At 53.3% G+C, this 27,492-nt stretch overlaps 1 protein-coding gene across 1 annotated transcript in view; it reads right to left on the bottom strand.

Annotated features, from left to right (window-relative positions):
- Positions 1-759: 759 nt before the first annotated feature.
- Positions 760-27,492, bottom strand: part of HTRA1 (HtrA serine peptidase 1) — a gene marked incomplete at its 5' end in the record, with an annotated part of 51,637 nt that continues 24,904 nt past the window's right edge. The window contains 8 exons of the mRNA XM_049646024.1: positions 760-1,476; positions 2,850-2,945; positions 4,417-4,474; positions 5,614-5,728; positions 7,103-7,135; positions 8,326-8,520; positions 24,257-24,461; positions 24,826-24,925. Of these exons, the coding sequence (XP_049501981.1) occupies positions 1,308-1,476; positions 2,850-2,945; positions 4,417-4,474; positions 5,614-5,728; positions 7,103-7,135; positions 8,326-8,520; positions 24,257-24,461; positions 24,826-24,925 (971 nt within the window). The remainder of the gene's footprint in view (positions 1,477-2,849; positions 2,946-4,416; positions 4,475-5,613; positions 5,729-7,102; positions 7,136-8,325; positions 8,521-24,256; positions 24,462-24,825; positions 24,926-27,492) is intronic.

The raw sequence follows: 27,492 nt of genomic DNA, 5'->3' as shown, positions 1-27,492 counted from the left end.
ACCTCCATCCTGTCCAAGGCCCCCCCTTTTACAGCTGACAAGTAGAGAGCCTCATCCTCCACTCCCGGTGTAAAAAGCCTCCTCCCCGGTGTGTGCTCCCCACAGCGACGCAGGCCCGTGCTAACTTCTCAAGCTAAATTTCTGTGGCAGTCTACACGGGTCCAGTCTCCAACTCTTGGGAGCTTTCCCAGAGACAGAGGGGCGTCTCCGGCCGCTTACGGTTACACTTGTTTGAGAACGCGTCGAGGGGAGCCCTGCTCTAGCCCTCCTCCCCCTCCCAAGGCTTACGGTCTGGTTCTCAGGTCAGAGCCCAGGACAACTGCAATCAACTTCAGCCTGTACTTTCTGGGGACTTAAGATAAGAGAGTTCTTGGGTCACAGAAGGCCTGGGTCCATCCTGCTCTGCGCTGATCCCTCTATACTTAGCACCCTGTCTGGCGCAGAGCGGAGGCCCAGAGAATCTTTCGTTGACTGATTGCGTGATGCATGAGGTCAACACACTCTCGTCAGTTTGGAAAGCTCCAGATGCAAGTACGACTGTCCTCAAGCCCTATTTTATGAAGCCAGAGCGGCCAAGCACAGTTGTTAGTAATGCTGGTAAACCCCACGTGATGATTTGGAAATAACTGGTAAGCCTGCAAGCTCAACCCTGCGCGGACAATGTGGTTTAATGAGGACCTGTTGACCTTACAAGCATTTCCAAGAGACAGCCACCAGCTGTTCACAGGGAATGGGAAAGAAGCAAGCCACAAGGCAGAGTATGAAGAAGTACTTTAATAGCTCAAACTCAAAGTCATTGTGCCCCCAGTTCTGAAGAGATTCCTAAAAGAGGCAACTTCGGCCGTTTGGGAAGCCAACGGTCACCGGCCTGTGGTCTCTGGCGTCCATCTCCTCTGGGTGCTGACCGCGAGGAAAGCAAAACCGTGCCCAGGACCATTCTGGCTCCCGTGGGGCCTTCCTCCACCTATGCGTTATATCAACTGCCTTAGTTGGACTAAGATGATGACTCAGTTAAAGGGAGAGACAAATGTTGACTGTCTAAGCAGGAACGGTCCAAGCCGGCAAGGAAAAGCACACTGCATACATAGGAATACAGAAGGGCGAGCTTCTGCCTACGGATCTATGACATTACATTTGTTTTGCCTGCAAACTATCAAGAAGGATTCTGTTGGCCAGGGTGCTTCTGCTGAACAAGGAACACGGTGGTCCGAAGTCTTGAGTGTCCTGTGCCACCAGCCCAGAGTCATCATGCACCGTCCACTGGAGAGTCTTTGAGGGGAAACATGAAATCCAGCTCATGCCTCTACCTATGGGTCGATTTCTTCAGGAATCACCGTAATCATAATGTCTTCGTTGCCCCTGCGGACAACCATGTTCAGGGTGCTTTCCTTTTTAATGACGTCACTGACGTCATTAGCTGAGACCACCGACTGTCCATTGATGCTGATTATGACGTCGTTTTCCTTGAGCCCACCCCTGCAACACAAGGGGAAACACGACTGTAACGCTTCCATTCCCCCGGGTCTAACTGCCAGGAGAGGGACTCGACTGTGCATTGACAGAGGCACAGTTTAGAACCCAGAAGCCCCGAGCGCATCGGGTGGGGTGATGGCGAACTCACATGACAGTAGCTTCAACTACCAACGGATTGCGTCATTTCCTTTTGAGAGTTTTAGGCCAAATCATCAGTCCTGTCCATTGCAGAAACGCTCCCCAGCACTTGTTATGATTGGATGACAGACTGACCCCAGAGGAGGCAAGGATATGCCGCAGACCGTCTACCACGGATCGTGCCCGTGGCCAGCTTGCTTGTCATGGGCATCACAACTCGGAGGACGGTCCCCTAAGGAGCAGGTGGAATGGTTCCACCTTCTTTTGTGTTATTATTGCTGTAACTTTAGCTCTTACAAATAAGCAAGAGTCAAATAAGTGTCAAATAAGCTATTACGGTCCTTTAGTGGTCTAGCACAGCGTCAGCAAACTTTTTCTGTAAAGGGCCAGATAGGAAATATTTTGGACTTTGCAGGCCATGTGGCATCCATCACAAGTCAACTCGCCTGCCGTGGCCGTCAAGCCACTGTAGGCAGTGTGTAACTACCGAGCTTGGCTGTGTCCCAGTAACCTTCACTTACGGACACTGAAATGTCAATTTCGTACAATTTCTATGTATCAGAAGAAAATACTCTTGCTTAAAAATGTTTTCAGCCGTATAAAAATGCAGTATCTATCCTTCGCCCACGGGTCATATTAAAGCAGAGCAGTCGGCGGGCCAGATCCGGGCCCCAGGGAACAGCTTGCAGGCCCCACCCCGTCTAGCTCTTCTCCCTGCATATTATGTCCGTAGAAGTAAGACGTGCTGACTGCCTGCTGAGCTACTTCTTTTCATGTTACTTGGATGTTACCTGGGTTATTGTTCTGGAGGTACAGAACAGACAGGTATGGCCTGGTCGGTAACAGACGGAATCAGAGAAGGCAGGCTTCTACGGGAGATGTGTCCCTCTGGCTGCCCAGGACGGGACCACTGCCCAAGATCTCAGGGCCACTGCTCCTTCAACCCTCTTTCCCCAGCCAGGCCTGCCCCAGAGACTCATGAGAGTCTGATGTCGTTCCTTCCACCTGAGTCACCTCTCATGAAGTGAGGACTTCTGAGGACAGGAAGCACCCTTTTGCTGATGAGTGCTGAGCTGAACCAGGCCCGAAGGTCCCGGCCGGCGGGACCAAGGGTGTCCAACCCTTTCATCAGGGACCCTCACCACCACTTGAGCCGATATGAAAAGAACACAGCCTCCCCCGACCGCCCCCAGGAACCGCAGGGATAATCCGGCAAAGAGAAAATAGTTCTAACTCACGCTTCCGCTGGAGTGTCAGGAATGACTTCAATGATATACGCTCCCGAAAGCACATCCGGGAAGTCTCGGTGACGGTCTTTTAGCTCTTTGGCTTTGCTGCTCGGGAGGAAAACACCTGCGTTAACATCAAGTAACAAGGGGCCTCTGTTGGCTGAGACTCAGCTCTCACCCAGCTTCTCCTCCTGAAATAAATAGCCCCAGGAGGTCTGATTCTGCTTACATGTCTATTAGAGTCAAAGATCTACTGGCTGACAGGAAGTACGGTGTTTTATAATTATTATTATTCTTAATTTTACTAATGATTTAATAGTAGCTATTGTAATGTGAGGAGTGAATACGGTGTAGCGGTTGCCCAGGTTTGGAGCCCCAGCTCTGCCACTTTCTGTGTGATCCTGGGCAGCTGCTTAACCTCTCTGTGCCTTAGTTTCCTCACCTACAAAACAGGAATAATGACAATACTCTATGATGTAGGGGTCGTTTTGAGGATTAGGTGAGATGGTCTGGACGCAGCACCTGGCCCGGTGCCTGGTGCGGAGCAAATGTGCGGTAAATACAGTGGCTGGTGTCACTGTGGCTGGCGACCCGTGCCACCACCCGTGGATCCAAGCCTGGGCACACGTTCAATCACTCGGTCCTCACCACCCACCAAAATGCCTGCACTGTTATCCTGGTCCCGGAGAGGAGGAAACTGAGGCACAGAGGTCAAGTCATTCCCCAGGTCATGAGCCAGGAAGTCGCACAGCTGGGACAAGAACTCAGGAAGCCAGATGCTAGGGTGTATATTCCTTCCCCATACCTTCATCGCCCACGACTCCAAGACAAGTAACTGATTCACATTTGAGTCTCAGCAAATCAGTCCACACATTGTGGAGTGCTAAAAACGACACCACCATTCATAATATGCATCTAAAGGATAGTAATATGGTCACGATTAATAGTAAATTAATTACGATAATTCATATGTTAATGCCTACATGAATACGTTCTGCTCTTTGCTACCTGTACCTGCAAGAGTTTCCACTGTGCCCTTAGTTACCAGGCTCGTGTGCTTATACCAGACGTTTTCATCAAGGGTAAAACACCAGTACGTTATAAGGCTGGCAGCCGCACGCCACGGCTTCCACCGGCTCCGGCAAACAAGCCTGACCCAGCATTCCGGCAGCCACAGCCCACACACGGTCGCACTCCCAAAAGGCAGGGTGCTCTGGGCTGAGGGAGGTGCTGGGGCACTCCTGGAATGTGGGTTTCAATGGAACAAGTGGGAAAAGGAAGGCATGAGGGAGAGTGACCAACACGCCCCACTGTCCAGGCCTGCCTTCAAAGAGGAGGGCAGAATCTTCTAGAGAGAAGGACCTGTTCCCTCCAAACACAAACAAAACCCCCAAAATGAAGCATAAAACCAGAGGCCCAGGGGAATGGCCCCTCCTCTTTCCTAATGTTTCTCAATTATAACCAGAAACCGAGATGCTTAAGGCAGCATGAGGTTTCCCTTTCAGGGTGCCAGTGAGAGCCTTCCTAAGTTTAGGTTTAAGTTTAAGATACACACACAGACGTCCCGCTTACCCACCTGGATGTGAGCGACATCATTCGGATGCCAATATACTTCTTCTTGGTAACGGCTTTGCCTGGTGGGACGACAAAAGGACAACAGGTCAGCCCAGTTGGCAGCTGTACTGGGGACACCAGGAGCTGTGAGGTTCAGTCCCTGCAGTGTATAAAGTCAGGGCCACGGGGGGGAACGCTGACGATGTGGTTCAAATCCTTCTCAGGCCCCTACCTGCCATGGCACCTGGGGAAAGTCCTGTCATTTTTGTTAATGGCCAAAAACTGAGGAGTGATACTTGCTTCCTCTTTGCCTTATCCTGACCTCCAATGAGGGTTCTAGCCCTCCGATAAATCCAGAATCTGAGCCCTTCGTCCCACCCTGGCGTGGATGACCAGGAGAGTCTCTCACCTGGTCCTACAACTTCTGCCCAGCCCCTCCAGCGGAGTCTCCATGCAGCCATGACAATGACTTTTCAAAGACGTCCACCAGATCATGACCTTCCCTGTTCTCAATACAACCCAAGGCCTTCACCACGGCCACCACGGCACAGAGGTCAAGTCTCCGTGACCCTGGCTAACTGCTTTCTGCATCCATCTGTGTGACCCTGAACCTCACTGCACTCCAGCCACGTGACCCACTCGCTGTGTGTGCTGTGCCCACAACGGAGGCCTTGAATCCACTGTTCCTTGGTCTGGAATGTCTCCCTCCCGGCACTCCCCCAGCTCACCACCCTGCTTCATTTTCAGGGAAGCATCATTGGTATCTGAAACCTTGCATGTTTGTCGAGTACCACCCTCCCTCCCCCTCCAGTCAGAGTGTAAACATCACGCATGCCGGGGACCTTGTGGAGCCATGGAACCCCCAGCCTAACCCCAAGCAGAGACGGGTCAACAAACGTGTGTGGAATGAACGATCTCCCTGAATCTCAGTTTTCTTATCACTAAAATGGGACTAATACTTCCCTCCTGAGAGGGCAAAGGAACTTAATGAAATAAAACGATGTATAGAAATCACCTAGGATCGTGCCTGGCATATATTCGACCAAACCACATGAAACACTGACGGCCAAAAAGGGTCAAACTTCTGTGACCCAATGCCAGGGGCCTAACAACGTGTATCCCATTTCCCTTCTCGATCTGAAAAGGCTTATTAGCTGACGTTCAGGGGTGCAGCCGGGCCTGCCTGAACCACCCGCGGCCACGCGGGGCCATGCTTTACCTTTGGCCTGTCGGTCATGGGACTCGGTTAGGAACTTTTTAATCTTATCTGATGGGATTGCAAAGGAGATTCCGGCTGTCACCTTCAGAGTGTTAATCCCAATGACTTCGCCATCCTGAAAAGCAAGATGGAAACAGCCTGTTGGACCCATGAAGGTTTACCAGAAGACACGCACCAAAAGCGAACAGATCGTCTGTAATGAAGGAAGTCTTTGAGCTGTGAATGGGTGGGGAGGGGGAACCGGGTGGAGGGGGTCCCGGGGCCGCAGGGGGAGAGGCATCACTTGGGCAGTACGAGCCAACACACATCAGGCTCTGTCCTCAGGGAGCACCGTGCCACAAAAAGAGCCTCAAGAGGCTGGTTTCGAGGTGCTCCTTTGCTCCTTTCCCAGGGAATATTTCCGAAACCTCAGAGTCCCTTAGGTGGCTGTCCACAGCCTCCAGCTTCTTCCATGTTCCATGATCTAAAGATTCCTCTGCTGATACCCAGGGGGACAACCTTAGTGACTAGGGGTTACCGGGAAAACACAGTGCTATCTCCGTGCTGTCTCAGCAGCCACAGATGTTACAGGGGCTGCAGGGTAAGGCCCCGCCTCGCTTCCTCTGCTTGTCACAGACCGGCTTCAGATCACGGAGGAAGCCAGTCTACGGGCTGTGCTCTCGTTCAAGACAGATTCCTAGTTTGGCGAACGCTACTCGTGGAATAACAAGACCCCTTCACCGTTATTCTGCACACCCTTGTTGAATGGTTTGTTTAGCTCAGGCTGATAAGGGACAAGTGCCAAGCGACTACAAATTCTCTCCTCGTACAGTTCCTGCAACACAGGATTCGGTCCCCGACACCGAGAACCTTCCAGCAGGCCCTGCCACCCAGGGCCTCTCTAAAGACGGCCTCAATTTCCCATGGAGGGAAATGAGAACAGGGCTGGGTGACCCCTGAGCTGCGTGGGCCTCACTCTGACAGATTCTAAAGCTTCCCTTTTCATGCTTATGTATTTAAATATAGCCTTATGTGACATCTCTGTGAGCGGGGGCAACTCCTCATTTCAGCCAGGTCTTAAGGGAGGGCTCCTGGCCAAGACAAAGACTGTGGACGAGCCAAGCCAGCTCCTGTGGCGGCCTGGGGACCTCATTTGAAGGCCGTGCCTTTTTGTAACAGGCCAGAGCTGCTGACACCTTCAAAAGAAAGGCCTCCCCCTTTGGCTGCTCCTGGGTTGGACCCAAATTCCACTGAATTTACTTGTAACTTTGAAACCCAAGCATGTCTGCTGGCATAACACTTCCAACCCCGACTCCCACATGCCTTACTCTTTCCAGAAAAGATAAGAAGGGTAATTTCTAAGGATGTGGTACAGACTCACAGATTTCACTGTAAAAGAATCAGATAATGTGCTGTGGCAAGTTCATGTCTGAAAAGAAAGCAAAAAACAGCAAAACAAAAAACAAAAAAACATGTACACAGATTTAAAAAAAAAAAAAAAAAGCCTTACCAGGTTTACTAATGGTCCTCCCGAGTTTCCATACTGAAATTAAGCAAAAATTAGAAGGTTATGAGTTTATGTCTTTACATGGCCTTGTGCATTTGCCTGCCTGGCAGGTTCTCTCCTTGGATTTGTTCCTGTCAACCTAATATGCTGCTGGAAAAAGGGACCTTAAACATTTTCAGAAAGTTTTAGATGTGCCATAAATGGGAGAAAAATTTTTTTTTTGGCTCCAAAGCCCAGAGGCCAACTATGACCCCCCTCAAACACCCAACACCCACTTCCTTCTCCTGGCAACACACTGGCTACCAACCGGTATTTCAAACCTGCCCCCACCCCACCCCCATCCCCCTATGCGATCCCCGCTTTGCCGCTGTGGCTGGAAATCCACATGGTTTGTTCTTTTTCCACTACTTCATGCGGATCACAAGAAAGTTTGGGAATGAAACCTTTTAGAGCAGCAAATGTACAAAACACACTGTTTCTTATTTATTAGACAGATGTAGGGGGAAACACGTTGCTCTGTAGAAAGGCCGATCCATGGGGCTCCTGGGTGGCTCAGTCTGTTGAGCGACCGACTTCGGCTAGGGTCATGATCTCACGGTTTGTTGAGTTCGAGCCCCGCGTCGGGCTCTGTGCTGACAGCTCGGAGCCTAGAGCCTGCTTCTGATTCTGTGTCTCCCTCTCTCTCTGCCCCTCCCCCGCTCATGCTCTGTCTCAGAAATAAACATTTAAAAAAAAAAAAAAAAAAAAGAAAGGCCAATCCTATAAGGAGACGGCCAACGGGGAAAAAATGTGGTTTATAAAAGGTTCCATTGAGGAGATGGTGTGGAGCAAGGCCTGGCCTCCTTAGACATGGAACAGTATGGGCCTAACGCTCAGACCATGCCCCAAGGCAGAGCAAGCACCTCTGGGGGTGACAGCACCTGCACCAGGGTGAACGTCCCTCCTGCACAGAGCCTCAACATCGGGTCCGCTGAGCGGCCTGGGGGCAGAGGAGCCATGGCCCCTCCAGTGGGATGGGGAGCTCCCTTGGGCTGCAGACCTTGGTGTATCTGAAGTCCCCTTCACCAGGAGTCCCTGGAGATGGCTGAGGCCAAGGACCAGCCCTCGGCCTCAGCTGCTCTAGGGGTTCAGAGGTAACACCTTGGCCGGCACCTCGAGGATCCTGGCTCCACCCCGGGTTCCTAAGCCCAGCTCTCCAAACACCTGCCCGACCCCACGGGACTCACGTTGATGATGGCATCGGTCTGGATGTAGTCCATGTCCGAGTTCCGGAGCCCCAGCTCTTTGCCACCGCGCTGGGTGGTGCTGACGATCCCAGTGGTGACCGTGTTCTGAAGGGAGAACGGGCTTCCGATGGCGACCACGAACTCCCCCGGCCGCAGCTCGGAGGAGCGGCCCAGCAGCAGGACAGGCAGCTTGCCCTGGAACCACAAGGTTGGCGTTGCTGCGTTTGGTTAACAGAATGGACGACGCGCAGGCGTCGGGGAGTGTCGGGCGGTGACGGGCCTTGTGCGGGAGTGAGGGCAGGCCCGGGGCCTCCCGTCCCCTCCCGCCCACCGCCATCAGCACGTCGCAAGCTGCTGAGGGACAAGTGAGCGTTGGAGCCGCTGACCAAGGAGAACACGGAAGGTCATGAGAGGCCATCGCGGGGTCGCGCCCCATCTTGACTATTAGCACAGACCTGCTGTGAGACCCTGAGACCAGGGGACAGGAGACAAAGTCTGGACTTGGGGCAAGGCTGCCTAAGGAAGGGAAGGCGCACAGAAGGATCCTGAGCCTACACAGCCTTGGGTGGAATGGGGTGGAAGGAAAGGGCAGAGCCACCCCCGCTCATCACAGGTGCTTCTGTCCGAGTCCTGGAGAATCGGGAGCACTGAGGCTGGAGCTGCACGGGTTCGGCTGGGTGCATCTCTGTGCTAAGTGCAGGGCAATTCTGGAGAGGCGCAGGGAGCGGGAGGGGGCGGCGAGGCATCCAGCTCCCCCCATCCCTCCACCGGCCCCAAAACCCCAGAAGTAGCCTCTCTCCTTGCCCAAAAAGAGCGCCCCATCGACCACCACTGCTCCGCGCGGCCCTGGTGAACTGACCAACCCCGCGAGCCTGATCCCCAGGGCCCTGTGAGGCTCCGGCAGAGTCAGAAGCTCCAAATAACTCTTCACTGAAACAGGGCAAAATAAGGCCAGCTGGAGTAGCCAGGCCTAGAGCTGGGCTTCCATAGGGACGGCCTGAGGCTCTCCCCCTCCCTTCCTTCCTGAGCCAAGCAAACCTTCCTCTCGCCTTTGTTCCCTGAGTCAAGAGCAGAGTAGCGGCTGCCCAAACAACGGGAACCAGGTCCAGGAAGCCGAGACCCCGCCCAGGCCTCATGCACGTCCAGCCCCCTCACATCCACCTCAACAAAGACAGAAAGAGATGAGGGGGGCCCCCGAGAGGATGGGGTGGGCGAAAACCAGGGTTATTTTAGCATCTGTTCTGACACGGAGAGGGCAGACACCAGCGGATGAGGCGAGGTGCCCATTTAACAGATGGACAAATTGAGGCCCCAAAAGACTGGGTGACTCGAGACAGAGCAGAGATTCACACATCAGACTGTGGCCCCAAACCCAGATTCCCTCATCCTCTGACATGGCGCTAAGCCATAAAGACCCCTTCCCGCCCCCAATAAGGAAGACGCTGGCTCAGAAAGTTCACGGAGGAAGAAGGAATATTGGAGAAGGGATCTAAGACCTCACGCTGACTTCGAGAAATGCCAATGAGAAGGAACGCCCCTCAGAGCACAGACAGCGAGAAGCGCAGTAGAGGCCTGTCAAGGGCACAGATTAGATCCTGATTAGATCCTGGTGCGAGTTCATAACCCCCTGGGTCTCCAGTGTTGTCGTCTGGAAAATGGGAATAATGTGGCACAGCTCTCTCACGGGGGAGTTGTGAGAATTAGGCGACAAGACCCGAACAACACCATGAATACCGCCTGGCTCATGTTAAGTAGCATGTGACTGGGACGTGTCAGCATCGTCTAAGTGTTAGTTATCGTTACTAGCACTGGGATCTGTGCAGACCCAATGGGGGAACCCGGCCAACTAAACTCCCACAAGCTCGTCTGCCGTCGCCCAGCCAGGAAGAGGCAGGTGGCACGGGTCTACGCTACCAGTGACCCTTGGGGTTACCCGAGGCCGGAGTGCACGGTGCTGTTCTGGAAGGGGCAGGCCCGCGGCCCCGCACCCCCAAGCTCCTCGGCGTCCAGAGGCACACCAGCGGCTCAGTTCGGCCTATTTACTCTGGGCCCGTGCCAGCCACCCCTGCCAGGAATGACTTCATCCAGCAGTCACAGCGGGTGGGCGAGCAGGGCCAGTGATGTATACTCAGCCACTCTGGGGGAGGCCTGCTGGGGACACTACCCCTCCTTCGGGGCTGGGCCAGGGGACACGGCGGCGAAGGATCCTGGGGCTGGCTGTGTCTGGCTGCCCAAGATAACAGTTGCTTTTCACCAACTCCAAGGCAAGAGATCAAGTTCAAACAAAGAGGTGGGCCCAGCCCACATCAGCTCAGACACAAACTGGGAACCGCATCAGAAAGTTCCGTGGGGCAGGGCTCGCCGTGGGGCTCTCAAACAGCCTTGGCACACCCTCGATTCCTGCATTCCACCTGTACCCCGTCAGAAGGGAACCAAGCCCAGGCTCCCAGTTCTCGGGGTTCAGGAGGCAGAGGGGCTCTGAAGATGACACCCCTTGAGCTCTTCTTTCCCAAGTCTGAGCTCGAGGCAGAGGACGAGGCAGGGAGACAAACACTTTGGGGTCAGCAGAAGCTGTAAGGACAGAGGAGAGCACCCCCCCACGCCCCCCGCCCCCATGAGGGGAGGAGAATACCAGGGGCCTGGGTGCTGCTCAGCCGTGCTCACTGGGGAGGGCTGGGCCCGGGGGCCTTCAGCACGGTGAAGTCCTCACACTCAAGGGACCACACGGGCTTGGACAAGTGGACACCAGTGGTACTAGCCCAAGTCTCCCCAGGAACCAATCCTCCCTGGAACACAACCGGGGGAAAGAACCCTGGATCCCAAGAGGCCAAACATGCACCAATGCTACCAATGGGCAATGCCAACCCTCACCTTGTGTAAGCTGTTACTCACTCGTCTCCTGGATCACGAAGGACAATCGTAGACAAAATAAGCAAGCGGACATATCCCAAGGGGGTGGGGTTTTTAACACGAAGCCTCTACTGACATGGAAGGGAATGAACCTTCCACCTGCCGGCTGACAAAGCACTTTCACGGCCACCTTGAGAATTAGGGCCTGCGTCCCCTCCATTTCACAGATGTGGAAACCGAGGCCCAGAGATGCAGTGACTCCTCACAGCTCATGAGCAGCCTGGCTAAAGAAGAGAACAGGCTTCCCAACTCTCAGACCTGCGCTCCTGGTACGTGTTACCCTGAAGTCCAAGTGGAGGCAGAGATCTTTGCAAAGGGGTGACGTGGGGCAGGAATGTGGGTCAGGCCAGGCTTACAGCTCTCCATGAAGTCAAAATGCCTTCTCAGGGCCATCTGGCCCCTGCTCCCCACAGGGGCTGCTGGCCCCACAAGCGTCAGGCTCTCTAGCTGTTCCGGATCCAAGCAGGCTCATCTGATCAGTCTTTACCTCGGGTCTGTCTGCTCAACGCAGCTATACCTCTGCTGGCCAAATTCCTACTCGGTAATTGGGCATTTTATCCCATGGCTGTCTAGACGCACGGTCCACAGGGGGCCTCGGGGGGGATGAAACGCAGATACGGCTGGAAGCACCAAGACACGAACTGGCCTTGACCGCTCAGCCCGCTCCTGGTTTAACTCCGCAGTGCTGCCGGAAGACTGGCTCCCGAGACACCCACATCAAAGCCGCCTCGAGGCTCCTGAGCAGACGCTCCGCCTGAGTCTCCTTCTGAAGCGGCCCCAGCTTCACAGGGCCTGTCGGAGAAGCCAGCCCCTCTCCCGACAGCCCCTTCCCACAGCTCACCATCCCGGGCACGCAGCACGCCTGCGATGTTAAGACACAGGCATCTCTCCTCCACTCGGTACGAAGCAAGGGTGCGAGCAGCATCTATTCCCACGTCGGATCCTTTAGCCACCGGGTGGATGAAAACCTAAGTCAGGTGTGCACACCGCAGCAGTGTGGGGGGGGGGCGGGGGGCGGTGCGGGGGGTTGAGCTCGGAAGTGGCCGCAGCGAGACTCCAAGGCTCCGTATCAGAGCCGAGAAGGAGCCCTCGGGCTGTACCCGGAGAGCCTGAGTCTCACGTTTGGCCCAAGTCCGTCGAGGACCGGGGATATTTCATAGCGTGCCCGGTATGCTCCCAGTTCTCAAGGTCACATTCATGCTCATGGGGCGGGGCGGGGGAGCTATCTGGATGTGACTCAAGACCACTAAACAGCATCCTCACAACAGCACCAGCGAGAGTGACTTTAAGAAAACACGAGGGCGCCTGGGTGGCTCGGTCGGTTAAGCGTCCGACTTCGGCTCAGGTCATGATCTCGCGGTCCGTGGGTTCGAGCCCCGTGTCGGGCTCTGTGCTGACAGCTCAGAGCCTGGAGCCTGTTTCAGCTTCTGTGTCTCCCTCTCTCTCTGACCCTCCCCTGTTCATGCTCTGTCTCTGTCTCAAAAATAAATAAACGTTAAAAAAATAAATTAAAAAAAAAAAAAAAAAAGAAAACACGAAACCCCCTAACTCCTGAGTCTTCAGCCCACTGTCACCCAGGCGGAGGGAGAAACAGCCCAGGTGAGGTTGTCAGAAGTCCTGGGTGTGGACTCCAGACTCAGCAGGTCTGTATTAAATTACTAAACACTAGCCATTGGCAGGATACTGACTGTGAGGTACGTTTAATGCTAGAACTTGGGGGAGGTGAGCGTAGAGTGTGATTAAAGAAGGCTCTCCCATTCATTTAATTACAACAAACAAACAACCAGCAGGCCGGGCAGCACTCCCGTGAAACACCACCACCATGAAAGAGAACTTTCTCAACAAGCATTCGCCGAGCGTCTCCTAAGTGCCCGGCACAGTGAACACAGAAGATCAGTGAAATCCATCCGTGCCCACCCCTCCAGCCGTACTGCCTGATGGGCTGGAGAGTCACACGGCAGTAAAAAAGCACATGGTCCAAATCTCCATTGCCAAGGCCAGTTCAGTCTAGAATGTTCCATAAAGGCTAACTATAGATCAACACGAAAAACGATTTGGGTGTTTCAGTTAGGGTATTTTCAGCTGCAAGTATCAGAAAACCCGACTCAAAATGGAGCAAATGTCCAGCTGTTCAAGGGCAAGATGGTGGCAGGGCTGATCACCTCAAAGACTCATGGACATCCTTCCTTCTGTCTGATCAACTTAAGCCACCTGCCTTCCAAGTGTTATGTAAAGACAGGACTATGCCCAGTGGATGTCAAAGGATCTTTTCTCTTCTGTGTGTCTCTTCAGAACAGCAAAGAATCCAGAGGCCCAGCACATTCTTCTTCCTGGGTCATCGGCCAGCAATTAGTCATAAGATTACCCTCAACCATGCTTTGACAAGGGGAACGTGGCCCCCATGACTGCCTTAGCTTCTCCAGAATTTGTCTGCCTTAGGAATGGGGTGGATCATGGTTGGACAGACCAGGGCTGTAGCAGCAAGGAGAAGGAGGGCTGTGGGGTGGGAGCCATCAGCAACCCCCAAGGCTTAGGGGAAAATGGTTCACTGTAGAGCAGCGATCCTAGGCGCTCCTGGGTGGCTCAGTCAGTTAAGTGTCCAACTCGGCTGAGGTCATGATCACACAGTCCATGAGTTCAAGCCCTGAATCGGGCTCTGTGCTGCCAACTCAGAGCCCGGAGGCTGTTTCAGATTCTGTGTCTCCTTCTCCACCTCTCCCCCACTCACGCTCTCTCTGTCGCTCTCTCAAAAATAAATATTAAACAAAGTTTAGAGAAGCGATCCTAATACCTAACAATGTTTGGGAAGGGCTCTACTAAGTATATGCTCCTTCATGCAGTTTTTTGGTAGGGTTGGGATGGGAGCAAAAGGAGAAATCTGCTTCAAAAACAAGTAATGGTCACGAAATGTCTGTGTTCGTGCAAGACACAAATGGTCCAAGCAGAGCCTGGCCTAACCCACCCCTTGTATGCGTGCCCTACGTGCATCGTGCTCTGTCATCTGCTTGACGTTTACAACCAGACACTCTGGGCAGCCTGAGTGGCTCAGTCTGTTGAGTGTCCAACTTCAGCTCAGGTCATGATCTCACGGTTTGTGGGTTCGAGCCCCACACCAGGCTCTGTGCTGACAGCTCAGAGCCTGGAGCCTGCTTTGGATCCAGTGTCTCCCTCTCTCTCTGCTCCTCCCCTGCTTGTGCTCTGTTTCCATCTCTCTCTCTCTCTCTCTCTCTCTCTCTCTCTCTCAAAAGTACATAAACATTTTAAAAAAAAGTTTACAACCAGACGCTCAGTGGGACAGACCATCGTGCCCATGATGACGACGTTCCCACAGCTAGGAGATGGAGGTCCCAGGACCAGAATCCTCCCTCTGCCTCCAACCCAAGTGACCTTCTCTCCGGCCTACCCTGCCCACTGCCCAAATGCTCATGGTGCAGGACCTTCCCACAGGGGCGAGTGAGGGCAGCAGAGATGGTACATGACAGGGCACCTGGGGAGTCGAAGGGCAATCAGCACAGAAACCAGCCAGGGGAGGCCAAGTTCACGAGTCCTCGGGGCGAGGGCCTGGGCCATGCTGTTTCTCCAGTGCCGGGAAGCTGAACTATCCTCAGACAAGCCTGGGCCGGGGCCTGGCGGCAGGGCTGTGCGGCCCCACCTGCTTCGAGGACTCTGCGTGGGGCCTGGGCTCCTGCTGAACGTGAATCACAACCACCGGACGCCCCGAGGAAGGAAGGCTGGGTCTGTGCTGGGTAACGTCCTGGGTGATGGCTTCCTTTGGGCTTATTCTCCAGCAGCAGCCAAGGGTTGTGCACAAGTGCACAAGTGCGCCACACGCACACGCACATACGTGCCCCCTCGGCCGCCGCGTATCCCAGGAGCACAATGTCCCAGGCAGCGGGACAGCCGGGTTTGGACCTGGTTCTGTATTAACTCACTCTGCGACCTTGGGCCACCTGATTGACTTCTCTGAGTCCCGGATTTGGCCACTTCTAAAATAAGGTTGTTGGCGGCCGGTGATGTCCAAGGTCATTCCAGCTCTGACAATTAGGGTTCTTTCCAAAAGACCTGGCTGATTTCCAAAAAACCTATTAGCAGACAACCGTTAAACTGATGAGATCAAAACAGCCACCGCCGTCCTTAATAAATCTCTTTTCCTACAAGTCCCCGACGGGGGCAGATGGTCCTTGCAAGTGCCTGCCTCAAGAGGAGAGGGGACTCCTGGAATTCTCCAGATGCTGGCTCAGCCTGCAGTCATCTAGAGAGGACCTAAAGGCAATGGCCTGTCAGTCTTTCAGCATCTGGCCACACTGGGTTCTGCCTACGAGCCCTTGGATGCTCTCAAACCACTGCACTCCTGCCCTGAAGCTGACAGAGAAGGCCAATGAAACAAACCATAAAACTGAATGGAAAAAAATGTTTTTAACCTAATGAGGCAAGTGAACTACTTCTTTCTCTTCCTTGGAAAGTATAAAGTGCTCCTGTTACAAAAATATTTTCGTTGCCGAGTCGGCGGGAGCCGCTGCCTCTCCGCCACCCGGCACACTCGTTGTCAAGGGGCTGGAGCCCCAGGCTGGTCCTGAGTGTGTCGGCCACAGTGTGCCTCAAAGGCTAATGTTGCAGCGGCTGGCTGGGACTCAACTGAGTGATTCCATGTGCTTTCTGGAAACAGTTATGCTAACCTTTCATTTTCTTTTAAAAAAAATATATATATGCAATGGAGAAAATAGCACGTCCCCCATACCCAGCGAGAAGCAGAGCCACCAACTTGCCTGCTTACCGTGGAAAAGCAAACTAGGTCGCAGAGGCATTGGAGCGGGGGGGTGCTGTCAGCATCTAAGACTGTTCCACGGATGGGAGTAGGGGAGGGTTCAGGTGGGGGAGACGGGAGAAGTCGGGGAGGCAGAGGGAGAAAGAGAAAGGAACAGAGCATGGTCAAGCCTGAACAGAAAGAGAAGGAGCAGGCCAGCAACCCCCTCGTCCCTGTCTGTGAACCCCACCAGAATATTTAGTCTCCGTCAGGCGATAAACACTGGCATCTCGAAAATTCCCTTACTCCTGTTGTTTAAGCCACAAAATGTCAACAGTTCTACATGGGAGCCCAGCGGCCAGTGACTGTACTTATTCCGTGGCATCCAGAGGAGGCAAAACATCGCCTCTGTCAAGCGTAACCCTGGTCTTCACACACCAGCCCCTGGATGCCTCCACATTTATCAAACACTGACTTCAGCTTCGCTGATAACAGTGATTGGCGGCTAAGCATCTGTTATAAAAATCAATGAATAGGAAAGTGAAAAACGGAAGAAATGGAAAAAAACCAGGTCTTTAAAGGCCCATCCCCAAAAACTGATCTCAAAAGATCCTTCCCTAGGGGCGCCGGGGTGGCTCAGTCGGTTGAACGTCCGACTTCAGCTCAGGTCACGATCTCACGGTCTGTGAGTTCGAGCCCCACGTCGGGCTCTCTGGGCTGATGGCTCGGAGCCTGGAGCCTCCTTCGGATGCTGTGTCTCCCTCTCTCTCTGCCCCTCCCCTGCTCATGCTCTGTCTCTCTCTGTCTCAAAAATAAATAAAAACATTAAAAAAAAATTAAAAAAAAAAGATCCTTCCCCAAAAGAAGCGCAGTGGTCCCTCTCTGGTGGATTCAGTGCTTAGCACGCCACAGGCACCCGATGTCTGTTGAACTGAACTGGCTCCTTACTCCCCGTGACCACTTAGAGCTTGTGCCATCCTGTACGCAGAGAAGCCCAAGGAAATACCTTTCCTTTCAATGTTTAAAATGTTTTTTAATATATAACCTCCTCTACGTAAAAATAATCTGACACGGTCAGTGACACGGGATATATTATACTAAGCTAATTAACATATATCCGTGGCATAAAATGGAGTCACAGAGAATATTCTAACCACAAAGCCAATGGTTTCGATGAGCTGCCTGGTAACCAAAGCAAAGAGGGAAATACCATGAGTCACATGCTGTCATCACCAGATTCTGGAGCCTTCATTAGCAAAAGTGACTTGTTAATTAGCACATGTACTAAAGTATTCAGTCCTCAATTCACCAGAATGCCTTATTTCTCCCTTGCCACGGAAGGTGGTCATGATGGTGGTGGGAAAGCAGTTTTGGGCAACGGCATCTACACTGTCGTGGAATGAGGCAACCAGTTCATTACGAAGCCTCAGCACTTTCAGACTCTCAGGAGATTGACTACATGAGAAAGCGGAGCTTTCCAGAGTATGACCAGGAATTCCCAAGAACAAGGCCCATAAGAGATGTAGACAATATGCGGAAAAAGCAGCTAGCCAGAAACGTCGGCTTGTGTTCTGAAGGGCTCCAATAAACTCACTGAGAAGTAAGTTTGCACGAGGTCCGAGGTCCAGAGGCTCCAGGCTTGGCCCAGATCTTCCCCCGGGTTGGCCCTATCTGCCCTTCCTGTCATGTCACCTCCAAATGTAAGCTTCCTTGCCTGCAATAGGTACAGAGGTCTCCCCAGCCCCCAGTGCCTTCTACTTCTTCTGTTTGTTCCTTTTCTGCACCTGTCACCGACTTTTACGCCACCTGTCCTGTTTCCCACCCTCGACTGCCTTCTCACGGCTCTTGCCCAAGTGCTGGTACATCCTCAGCACCTAACACACCGTCTGGCCAAGACAGACGCTCGGTAAAGACGTACAGAATCCATGAGTGAATAAAGAGTAACTGAGGACAGTGAACAAAGCAGACTCTAAAGATCTTTAGGATTTAACACTGGACACTCATTTTCAAAACATCTTGGAATTCACGGAAACGCTGCACTGAGAATACAGAGAAATGGGCAAAAACAAGGCTTCTCTCTGCCTAACCCAGCAAAACCAAAGCTGCGGAAGCAGCAGCAAAACAGAGCAGAATTCACACATGCACACGTGCACACACACGCGCACACACACTCACACACACACACACACACACACACACACACGCCCCAAGAGAAAAGGCAGATGAAATCAGCCTCTCTGGCCTCTGGTCACCTAGAGCCGCACCTCAATGGGTCTTAGGAGCACAGTCAGCCCCCAGCACACTCAGCTCCTTAGGACAAGGTGTTAATCGCCTCACACTGGGGCTGGCAAGCCTCTTCTGTGAAAGGCCAAAAAGGAGATACTTTCAGCTTCACAGGCCCTGTGGTCTCCATCCTCACTACTGGACTCTGCTGGGGCGGGGCAAAAGCAGCCACAGACTGTGAATAAAGGAATGGGCATGGCTGCTGTTGCAATAAAACTTTATTTACAAAAACAGGTGGAGGGCTGGATCTGGCCCGCAGGCCGCAGCTGGCCAAGCCTGGACTCGAACGCATCATGACACATTCACTACACTGTCAAACGGAAGCAGCGGATGTCCCCCACGCAGTGAAGGGGACAGGAGACACTCCCGATGGGGCACCTACAAATTCAGGGAACTGAAAACCTGGGAACTGCTTTGTCACAACCATAAATAATAGTCTTAATCCAATTCCCTGAGGAGAGAGCGCCAAAGTGAAAAAAGGCATTACCATATTAAGAGAAAAAATAGCCAAAGAATTTCCTTAACAATCAGCTAAGTTCTTGAACCAGGGCCAGAGAACACACAAGGGCTCCGGTTTTGATAGTTTGGGGAACTGAAACATTTTCACATTCCAAGAGGAGCTGCAGTCAGAACATAAGGGGCCACGTCCCCAGCAGCCTCTGCACAAAGGCCGCACGGAGGAATGAAGGCCGGCTTCCACCTCGCTGCCCGGGTTTCCATTACCTCATGAGATATTGATTCCCACCCCCTAAAACTGGTAAAAATCAATACGGTAATAGAAGCCTTGGGGTGCCAACAGGGTCTGTGGCGTCTCTGGCCTGGGGAGTTCTGGGAGAGAAAGAGCGAGACCACAGAACGACCAGCACGGAGGGAGTGGGGGAAAGAATCCAAAAGGGAAAAACACAGAAACAAAATAAGAGGGTAGCTATGGTGGTGTGATCCACAGCCCAGGCTCCCAGTCGCTTTACGAGGGCGAGGGACGGGCTCCAAAAGATGGGAGGCCATGCCAGTCCAGGCCCCGAGTTATCTGATTCACTCTCGGACGGCTCGCAAGGCTTAGTCAGCGCCTTCTGACGATCAGACTGCCTGAGGAGAGCTGGCTGGTGGGCGGGCATGAGTCATGCCTGGCACCACACCACCCCCGGCCCTCACCACGGTCCCGGGGCCCCCTTGGGCCCTCCTCGGGGCGGATTCGTCGCCACGCACCGGGCCAAATCTTGAGACACGGGCCTGGAGAAGACAGAGCCTGCTGAGCGGCCACTGGGACCCGTGCGGGGAAGGCCCGGGGCCCTCGACCCCGAGGGACCCCTGTCCCGAGCTGCACAGGCTCAGAGCTGGCAGCTCTTCCTGCCCCAGCAGCCGGCTCAGCAGCAAAACGACCCTCTGAAAACCAAGCAGCCCCCCACTGCCCAGAAGTCCTCCTCTTGGGCCACTTCAAACGAGTCTGGCCTGTAGGCGGCAACCGGCCCCAACGTGGCCGGGGACGGACGTGGGCCTGGGGGCGAGGGAAGAAAAACACCTCCCAAGCCCCAACCTGGCCGCTTCCACATATTTCCCGGGTTGTTGGCGTCAGGGGAAAGCGCCCACAGGAAACCTAACTGCCTCAGCAGCGCGTTGAGTTACCAAAGACCACAGAGCTGCGGGAGCCCAGGCAAAGCCGGGTGTCTGTCCAAAGCAGACGGGCTTCGGGATCCGATGAGCACTGGCTGAGGAGGGTGGGGGGAGCGTGGGCCATCACACCCTCATCTGACAGTGGGACACAGGCCACCACGGGAGCCCTGTGCCTCCCTGCTCTGGCATTCCTCGGAGCAGAGGGCACTTAGATTCGTACCGGGACATGGGTGCCCAGCACGTACGACCTGACATGTGAGTGTGACAGGCGTGTCCCTCACGCTCCCGCCGGAGAGGAAAAACTTAAATCAACAAATAAGGCAATGGTAAATTATGCTAAGGAGAGGAGCAGCTGGGGGGGGGGGGGGGGGAAAGAGAGGGGGGGGGGTGCCCTCAGGGGGAAAAGGGGGGGGGGGGGGGGGGCACCCCCCCGGGTCGTGGGTCGGGGAAGGGCTGTCTCGGGCAGAAATTGGCAGGAGCCCCAAAGAGATGGGAAGGCCAGCTCTGGAGGAGGTGCAGGGAGATACCCCGGGGTGCGGGGGGAGGCATGGCCAAGACCCCCTCCCCCCCACCGGGTAGAAACAGCACTGGTGTGAAAGAGGCTAAGTAGGGTGGGTGGTGGGCGGGCCGAGGGGGGAGATGAGGTTGGGAGGAGGCGCGCCCCATTAGGCCAGGCCTCCGAGGCCCCGGGAAAGGAGCTTAGCTCTCTTCGGAAGAGCACTGGGAAATGCATCAAGGGGACACAGCACACGGTCCGAAAGTCAGAACCAGCGAGGGAGGCGTGTGCTTTTTCGCCTGGTGTTTCGTCAACCCGGCTGGAAAACCGCTGTAACGAAAGGAGATTTCCCCTCAACGCATCCCCAGGGTTTCTGCCCTGGAGTCTGGCCTAGAGAAACCACATTGCTCTCTTTCTACCTCTGCCTCTATCTATACCTACCCCCTCTCCTTCTCGGCCTCTCTCTCCACCCCACTCTCTCTCTCTTTCGGAACCGCTCAGAGAGGAGACTGCACGGACAAAATGCTGCCTGGGGATGAAATGTTTAAATGTTCTGCAAACACGGCCAGTGTCATGTTAAACACACTTGGAAACAGTTTGTATCCGAAGCCGAGCTAGTCTGCCCTCAAAGCTGCTTTCTATTAAAATGTTTGCATGCACCCGCTGTCCCAACTTCCTGCAGCTGGCGCTCCCTCCCCAGGCCACTGCTGGCCCCAGGAAAGAGGAGGTGCAAAACCTAGGACAGAAGCACAGAATGGGCCTGGGGGAGGGGGGGGTGACCCTCCTCCCCCAGCTTAGGGGGTGGGGGGCAGGGGGACAGACCGGGCCACGCGGCTGCTGGCGAGCCTTCTTCCGAAAGTTCTCCCGTCTCCAAACTCAGCAGGGAAAGTGAGCGCACATGTGTCTTCTCAGCCGTGAGAAGCAAAAACAGAGCTCCTTGGTCGCCAGCCCAGACATGTCGCTGGCAATCTCAAGCCAAAGGGGGTTCACTGGAGATGCGAGGGGAGCTCGAAGAATGGAAGCAAAAGTAGACAGACTGGGCTCAGAGAAGGCTGGAACTCAGACAGTGCCTGGGGGTCTCAGCAGCAGGGGCTCCACCCGCGTGGCCCCTGCAGTTTTTGTGAGGGTGACAGACAGGTGCACCCCTGAGGGGAGGGCCTGCTTGATCTAACGGGGCCACGGGGGGGGGGGGTACCGTGACAGACGGTCCCACCAAGACTGCCCAACGGGGGAGAAGCAGAGCCCAAAGAAGATGCTAGCTGCTGTTCCCAGGAGATGGCGGCCAGATAGATGACAAGGGGCATGACAACAGATGTCCATGGTAATTTCTATTCCTTAAAAGTGTTGAGAATACCACACTCAGGAAGGACAAGAGCTGTTTAAAGTCATGGAGAGCCCCCAAAAGAAATCATGGGGGGGGGGGGGGGGGCGGACGCCGAGTAAGAAATGGCCCCGGGTCATGAGCCACCAAGTTAGCTACCCAGCCCACATACTTGGCGGGCCATCACATCAATTTCATTGGGTTATTAGGAAACAGCCCCGGGGGCAGCTGGGCCACAGTCCCCCGAGGCACCATTTGGAATGATGTTCGATCCTCAGGCCCAGTTTTTGCCGGTTCTGTTCCTCCTTGCTCTGAGTTTTCGCACTGGCTTTCTTCTCTTCTGCTATTCCTGAGAGTGACTCAGTGCAAACTCCCATCCCATCCACAGCCTGCAGGTTATTAAATCGTGCGCTGGGGCGGATTTGGGTTTGCCCAGAGGAGAGGCTCCTTCCAAATTGAGCCTCCTTCCAAGTCAGTCTCTGACCCCTCCTAAAGAATCAATCATCAAACTACGGGAACAAAAGGGAAAGAGCTGAAGAGATGGTTTTACTCTCCCCGCTTCCCACTCCTATCAGCAAAAAATAAAAAAAGCAGTTTAGTAAGTGGAAGCGAGTCTCTTGTGTGGGTGTCTGCAATTTAATATCCATTCATTTCCGATTCCTTTTTAAAGAGCCACATTTGGCTCAGCTTTTAAATTGTAAGCACCTTTCTCTTGAGCTGGAAACACATGGCAAACTGTGCTGCCGGTCGAAGGGCCAGACCCCCGACGGGGGGAGGGGGGTGGGGGGGGGCGCTGCAAGGGCTGGGTCAGAAACACCGCAAAGCTGGTCTGTTGAGATGTTTCACGTCCTGCCTGGACATGTCAGGGATGACACAAGGATACAGTCTCCACCTTGGCTCAAAATCTGAAAAGAATATCCCCCTGGCCAGAGGCACATTATGTGCCCACGCATTCCAAACACAAACATTACTCAGCGGCGGCAGCTCACTTAGCATCCGGGCCAGCACCCTGCCTGCAGAGAGCCCCGACTGCTGGCTGCCTTCCAGGAGCTTGGGGGGGGGAGCTGAAAAGTCTTGCCTGTGGCCACAGGATGTGCTATTCTGGCCAGCCTCCTTCCGATGAGACTACCACATCCTGCACACCTTTCGAGCAGCACGTTCCTAAATAGGGAAGTGCCAGCCTACCCGTGGGCTATCTGAAGCCCAGCCATCTGGTCTCCCCCAAAAGGCTGGGTTCCATTCTTTCGGTAAGGCCACGGCCTTGGGCAGTTGAGGGTCAGGAGCCTGGCTTGGCTTGGAAGGTTAGTTTCACGGCAGCATAGCTGTGTGACTTCCGGCAGGTTATTTCCTGTTTCTCCCACTATAAAACGGGGATGATACAGCTATCTTGTTCATTAGGTGGAAGTTATGCATGAAGGCAGAGGCTGGATCGGCACTGGAGCTCACTGAGTAGAAGTTATTATGATTGTATCGTGACGAATAAACACATCTTCAAAGAGAGATGTTGCTAGAAATTCCACAGCTACCTAATAGAAATAATATCCAATCGAGACTTTGCTAAAGGCCACCAGGCACGGAGCCGGAGAAACAGCACAGACAACAAACGGCCTGTGTCATACTCCACTGGTCTGCCTTCAGAGCCCACAACCAGGCAAAGGTGGGTAAAGAGGTGGGAAAAAAGACCCCTCCTGGCTCTCAGTCTAGGACCTTTTCCTGGGCCAACAACAGGATTCCAGCCTCCCCAGAGTCTCCCTTCCCTATGAAGTCTGCAAGATCACAAGGGCACGAAGCAACCAGAAAATGCAATCTCACTGCACACACCACAGAGCAAACCAAGCCTCCCCACCAACACACCATCAAGCGGGAATTGGTGATGGCCCCTAAGACCTGGGTTTGATTTCAGGTAGGAAGACTTGGCAGACAAATCAACAGGGCAAAAACGACGGCAAGAAGAATAAATAGAGAGCAAACCGCTTTCAAACACAGCATTTCCCAGACTGAGCTCACTATGTCTCAGTTTTGCCAAAAAAAAAAAAAAAAAAAAAAGTCCTAAGCTCAGATGATTATCATTCGGAGTATACACCCTTTTGTGGGAGACTCCTGTGCCCGTGAGCATATTAAAAGTTCTGAGAAGTTCTGTAAGGAAGAAATCCATCAGCGCTGCTTTAATTCAAGGTTTCCAAAACTTTTTTAAGAATGGAGCATTGTTTTAAAACACTTCTAGTAACCCTGAAAAAAAACCAATCTGGGAGACCTGGTTTGTTTTCAAAGCTGCTGAAATGCACAAATGAAAACAAATCTGTAACAATAGTTGCCTGGAGGTCAGGAATGCAAGGGAGCCTCAAGGTTCACTGCTTACCTACTAATGTCTTTATAAACCTGTTGCTTTCTTTTATAAAAATGTCAGCTTCTATTTTTTAAAACTCTGATCTTATAGTCTGCTTATTAAAGAAGCTTCCGTGAGCCCCCTTTGCTCGCCCAGCCCAGGCCATACTCCCAGCATCTCTTAAACGCTCCCAGGTTTCCGACCTGGGAACTGAGTTCTGCAGATGGGGAGCGCACTTACCTCGTGGTCAATTTTGATAAGTGCAATGTCTGCCTTTTCATCCACATCCTTGATTTTGGCTTCGTAGGTGGCACCATTTTTCAGCTCAACCTTGACCCGATGCTTGTTGGTCACCACGTGGGCGTTTGTCACGATCAGTCCATCTTCGGACACGATAAAGCCAGACCCACTGGCCACTGGCACCTCCCTCTTAGAAAAAGGAAGCCTAGAACCCAGAGGAGAACCCGGTTAAGCCTGAAACACCTTACAATCAACGGTCTATTTAACATTCAAAACAATGGAAGGCTACTGACTTTTGCGAGCTCCAAAAAACTCCACTTACAAAATATTCTTAGGGGCTCTCTTCAGCACTAGAGGTTCTTAACTCCTCTAGGCGGGTCAAGAATGTAGCTTTAAAGAGTCAAAAGGGAAAGCCCACTAAGGGAGAAACATTATCTTCCCGTAGGAATATAGTCAATGGCACTTGGACAAATCCAAGTGCCTCAGAGATAGCTCTGATGCTTTGCTAACGGCAGTGCATCTCGGTGGGAGCATCAGAGGTCGTGGGAAAACAAGAAGGCCCTCTTTACTTGCGGAACAACTCGATGTGAACCACAGCAGGAGCGATCTTCTCCACCACATCGGCGATGAAGTTGTATTTATGGCGCAAACTGTTGGGGTCTTCCTGCCCTGGGAACAAAGCAAAGACAGGGCACTTCAGGACCTTGTTGCTCTGTGCTGTGGGTTCCTGGGGAAGGCATGGGTGAGAAGGAGCCAAAATATATGCCCGGGGCCTTTGGAAACCTGGACAAGCGATAAAACCTGGATAAGACCCCAGCCCTGAGCTCCTTTGCAAAGATCCTTGTGGCTCTCAAGGAAACGTCCACTTAGGTAAGAAGCAACACCCATCACAGAGCACCTCTTTGTTCTGCTTCTTTCCTTCCAACAGCTTCGCTACAAAAATGCTGAGCCAGAGGCACCAGCCGATACCTGGACCTCCTAGCAGCCCCCCTGCAAAGGCCGTGGCACACAGGGTCACCGTCCCGGCGCCACCCTCCGCCACAGCCCTGCCAGCCCTTCCGAGCACATCGCCACCACCGAGGGGAGGGCTGAGGTTGCTTTGGAGGAGATGCCCATTAGACATTATAGACTGAAAACACTATCATGAAAAGGCATTAAGGCAAAGGCACAGATCCTGTCTTTCCCACTGATACCACAAGGTGAACAGAGGCCACCGTCTGTCCCCAGAGCAACTTTCCATTACGCCTGGTTTCTTCCAACACCCTGGGACATCCCAGGCCAGAAGGCACAAGAAGTGCCTTGATACTGGTGGGAGGAAAAGAAAGAGAGAGAAATCAAACGACCGCAATTTCTATATAAACATACACCCTGTAATTAGTGAGCCCCCATTTCAAAGCTACTTTCAGACAAAGCGATCCCACATCCCAGTGTAGGGCTCTCACCCAGCAAGGCCAGAAAGTTGGTTTCTGCCAACACCATGGCATCTGGTGCAGAAAGGAGCTGCTAGAGACTCAGGTCCCAGGACACCCGTCCTGCTAGCATGGGTGGTGACAGAGGCAGGGTAGCCCCAGGAAGTTATTCCCTGAGCCTGCTGCTCTGGCCCCAAATTCATGCCACCTGCTGATATCCCTCGACATGTCTCTCTGCCCTCACGGACCAGGGCGGTTCTAGGCTAGTCTGCCGCAAAGAACCCCTTCCTGGCTCTCTCCACGCCTCCCTCGGGCCAGTCGCCTAGCCCAATGCGACACAAAGCAGGCTCCAGGGACCAGTGGCCCTGCCGGCGTCATGGCCCCTCGGTCCCATGCAGACACTGACAGGCAACCTGCAGGAGCCCTTACAGCGGTAACCTTCCGTCTGGCGCATCCAAACATTTTAAACTGAGGCTTATATTTTGTGTCCTTTTTACGACATTTTGGTAGGAATTCACTTTAATTGATCCATAATGGATAGGGAATAAAAGGAAAAGAAATCTGTTCCTTTGCCACAGATGGTCTAAGAAGCACGGATCTGTCCCCCTCACCTGTCACTCCCTGTCACAGCTTACTCAGCGGGATTCACAAACCACCCTGCAGCTTAAAAAGAAACCACTGGGGGCGCCTGGGTGGCTCAGACAGTTGAGTGAACGACTTCGGCTCAGGTCATGATCTCACCGTCCGTGAGTTCGAGCCCCGCGTCGGGCTCTGTCTGACACCTCCGAGCCTGGAGCCTGTTTCGGATTCTGTGTCTCCCTCTCTCTCTGACCCTCCCGCATTCATGCTCTGTCTCTCTCTGTCTCAAAAATAAATAAATGTTAAAAAAAAAATTTTAAAAAGAAACCACTGGCCTGCAAAACCGTCCGTCACTAACCCAAGATAGGGCCTGTGTGCCCCACTCCCAACACACATGCACAGAGGTGCACACAAACACACCCACACGTACACACTCATACCCATGAGCCCGCACATACACATGCACACTCAGACATTCATGCACAGACTCCGTCTCTCATACAAACCCACGTATGCCCGTATACTCTCACACCCACTCGCATATACATGCATATACATACACACATACACACACTCCCACACACATACACTCACGTATATGCACACTCTTAACATACATACACTCACCCACATTTACACATACACTCACATACACATATATATGTGCACACACATACACATACTTATACACACACACAGAGACTCACACACCCACACGCCTCCCTCCCCGTGAGCAAGGGCTGCAGCCGCTTCCCAGGCTCTGGGCCGGCAGTGAAAGCTGTGAGCCTTGCCAGTGCCTGTGGCTCTCAGAGTTTCGTCTCCACAGGTTTCCCCGGTGGCTCCCTGTACAGACTGTGCTGAACCCACGGCTGCGTGTCCCCCCCAGAGACCTCAGCAATGCAACTCGATACCGCTGGGCCCCGGGACATCGAGGGGACCAGCCTGCCTCTCCCACGCTTCCCTTCTGAGAAGTGAGAGACCATCGATGAGCAAAGGGCCCCTCTGTGGCCGGGCTGCCGGGCTCTGAGCTGCTTTACTCCAGGGCTGGAATCCACTCTCTTTTTGCACATCTGGATTTTCTAAGGTCAGAAGGTCTGCACCCACCAGATAAGGAAAACTAATTCAACAAGTTTGTGGTAGCATCATTTTATCATTTTTGCTTTTAAAGCCCCTTCATGCAGTACCCTACTTTTATTCCCCCTGCCTCCCTAAGGGCGAGGAAAATCAAGTATTGTTCCCATATTATAT

Source organism: Panthera uncia, chromosome D2 (genome assembly GCF_023721935.1).
Source record: "Panthera uncia isolate 11264 chromosome D2, Puncia_PCG_1.0, whole genome shotgun sequence".
In the NCBI taxonomy this organism is placed as follows: domain Eukaryota; kingdom Metazoa; phylum Chordata; class Mammalia; order Carnivora; family Felidae; genus Panthera; species Panthera uncia.
This window is presented reverse-complemented; position numbering and strand designations above follow the sequence as displayed.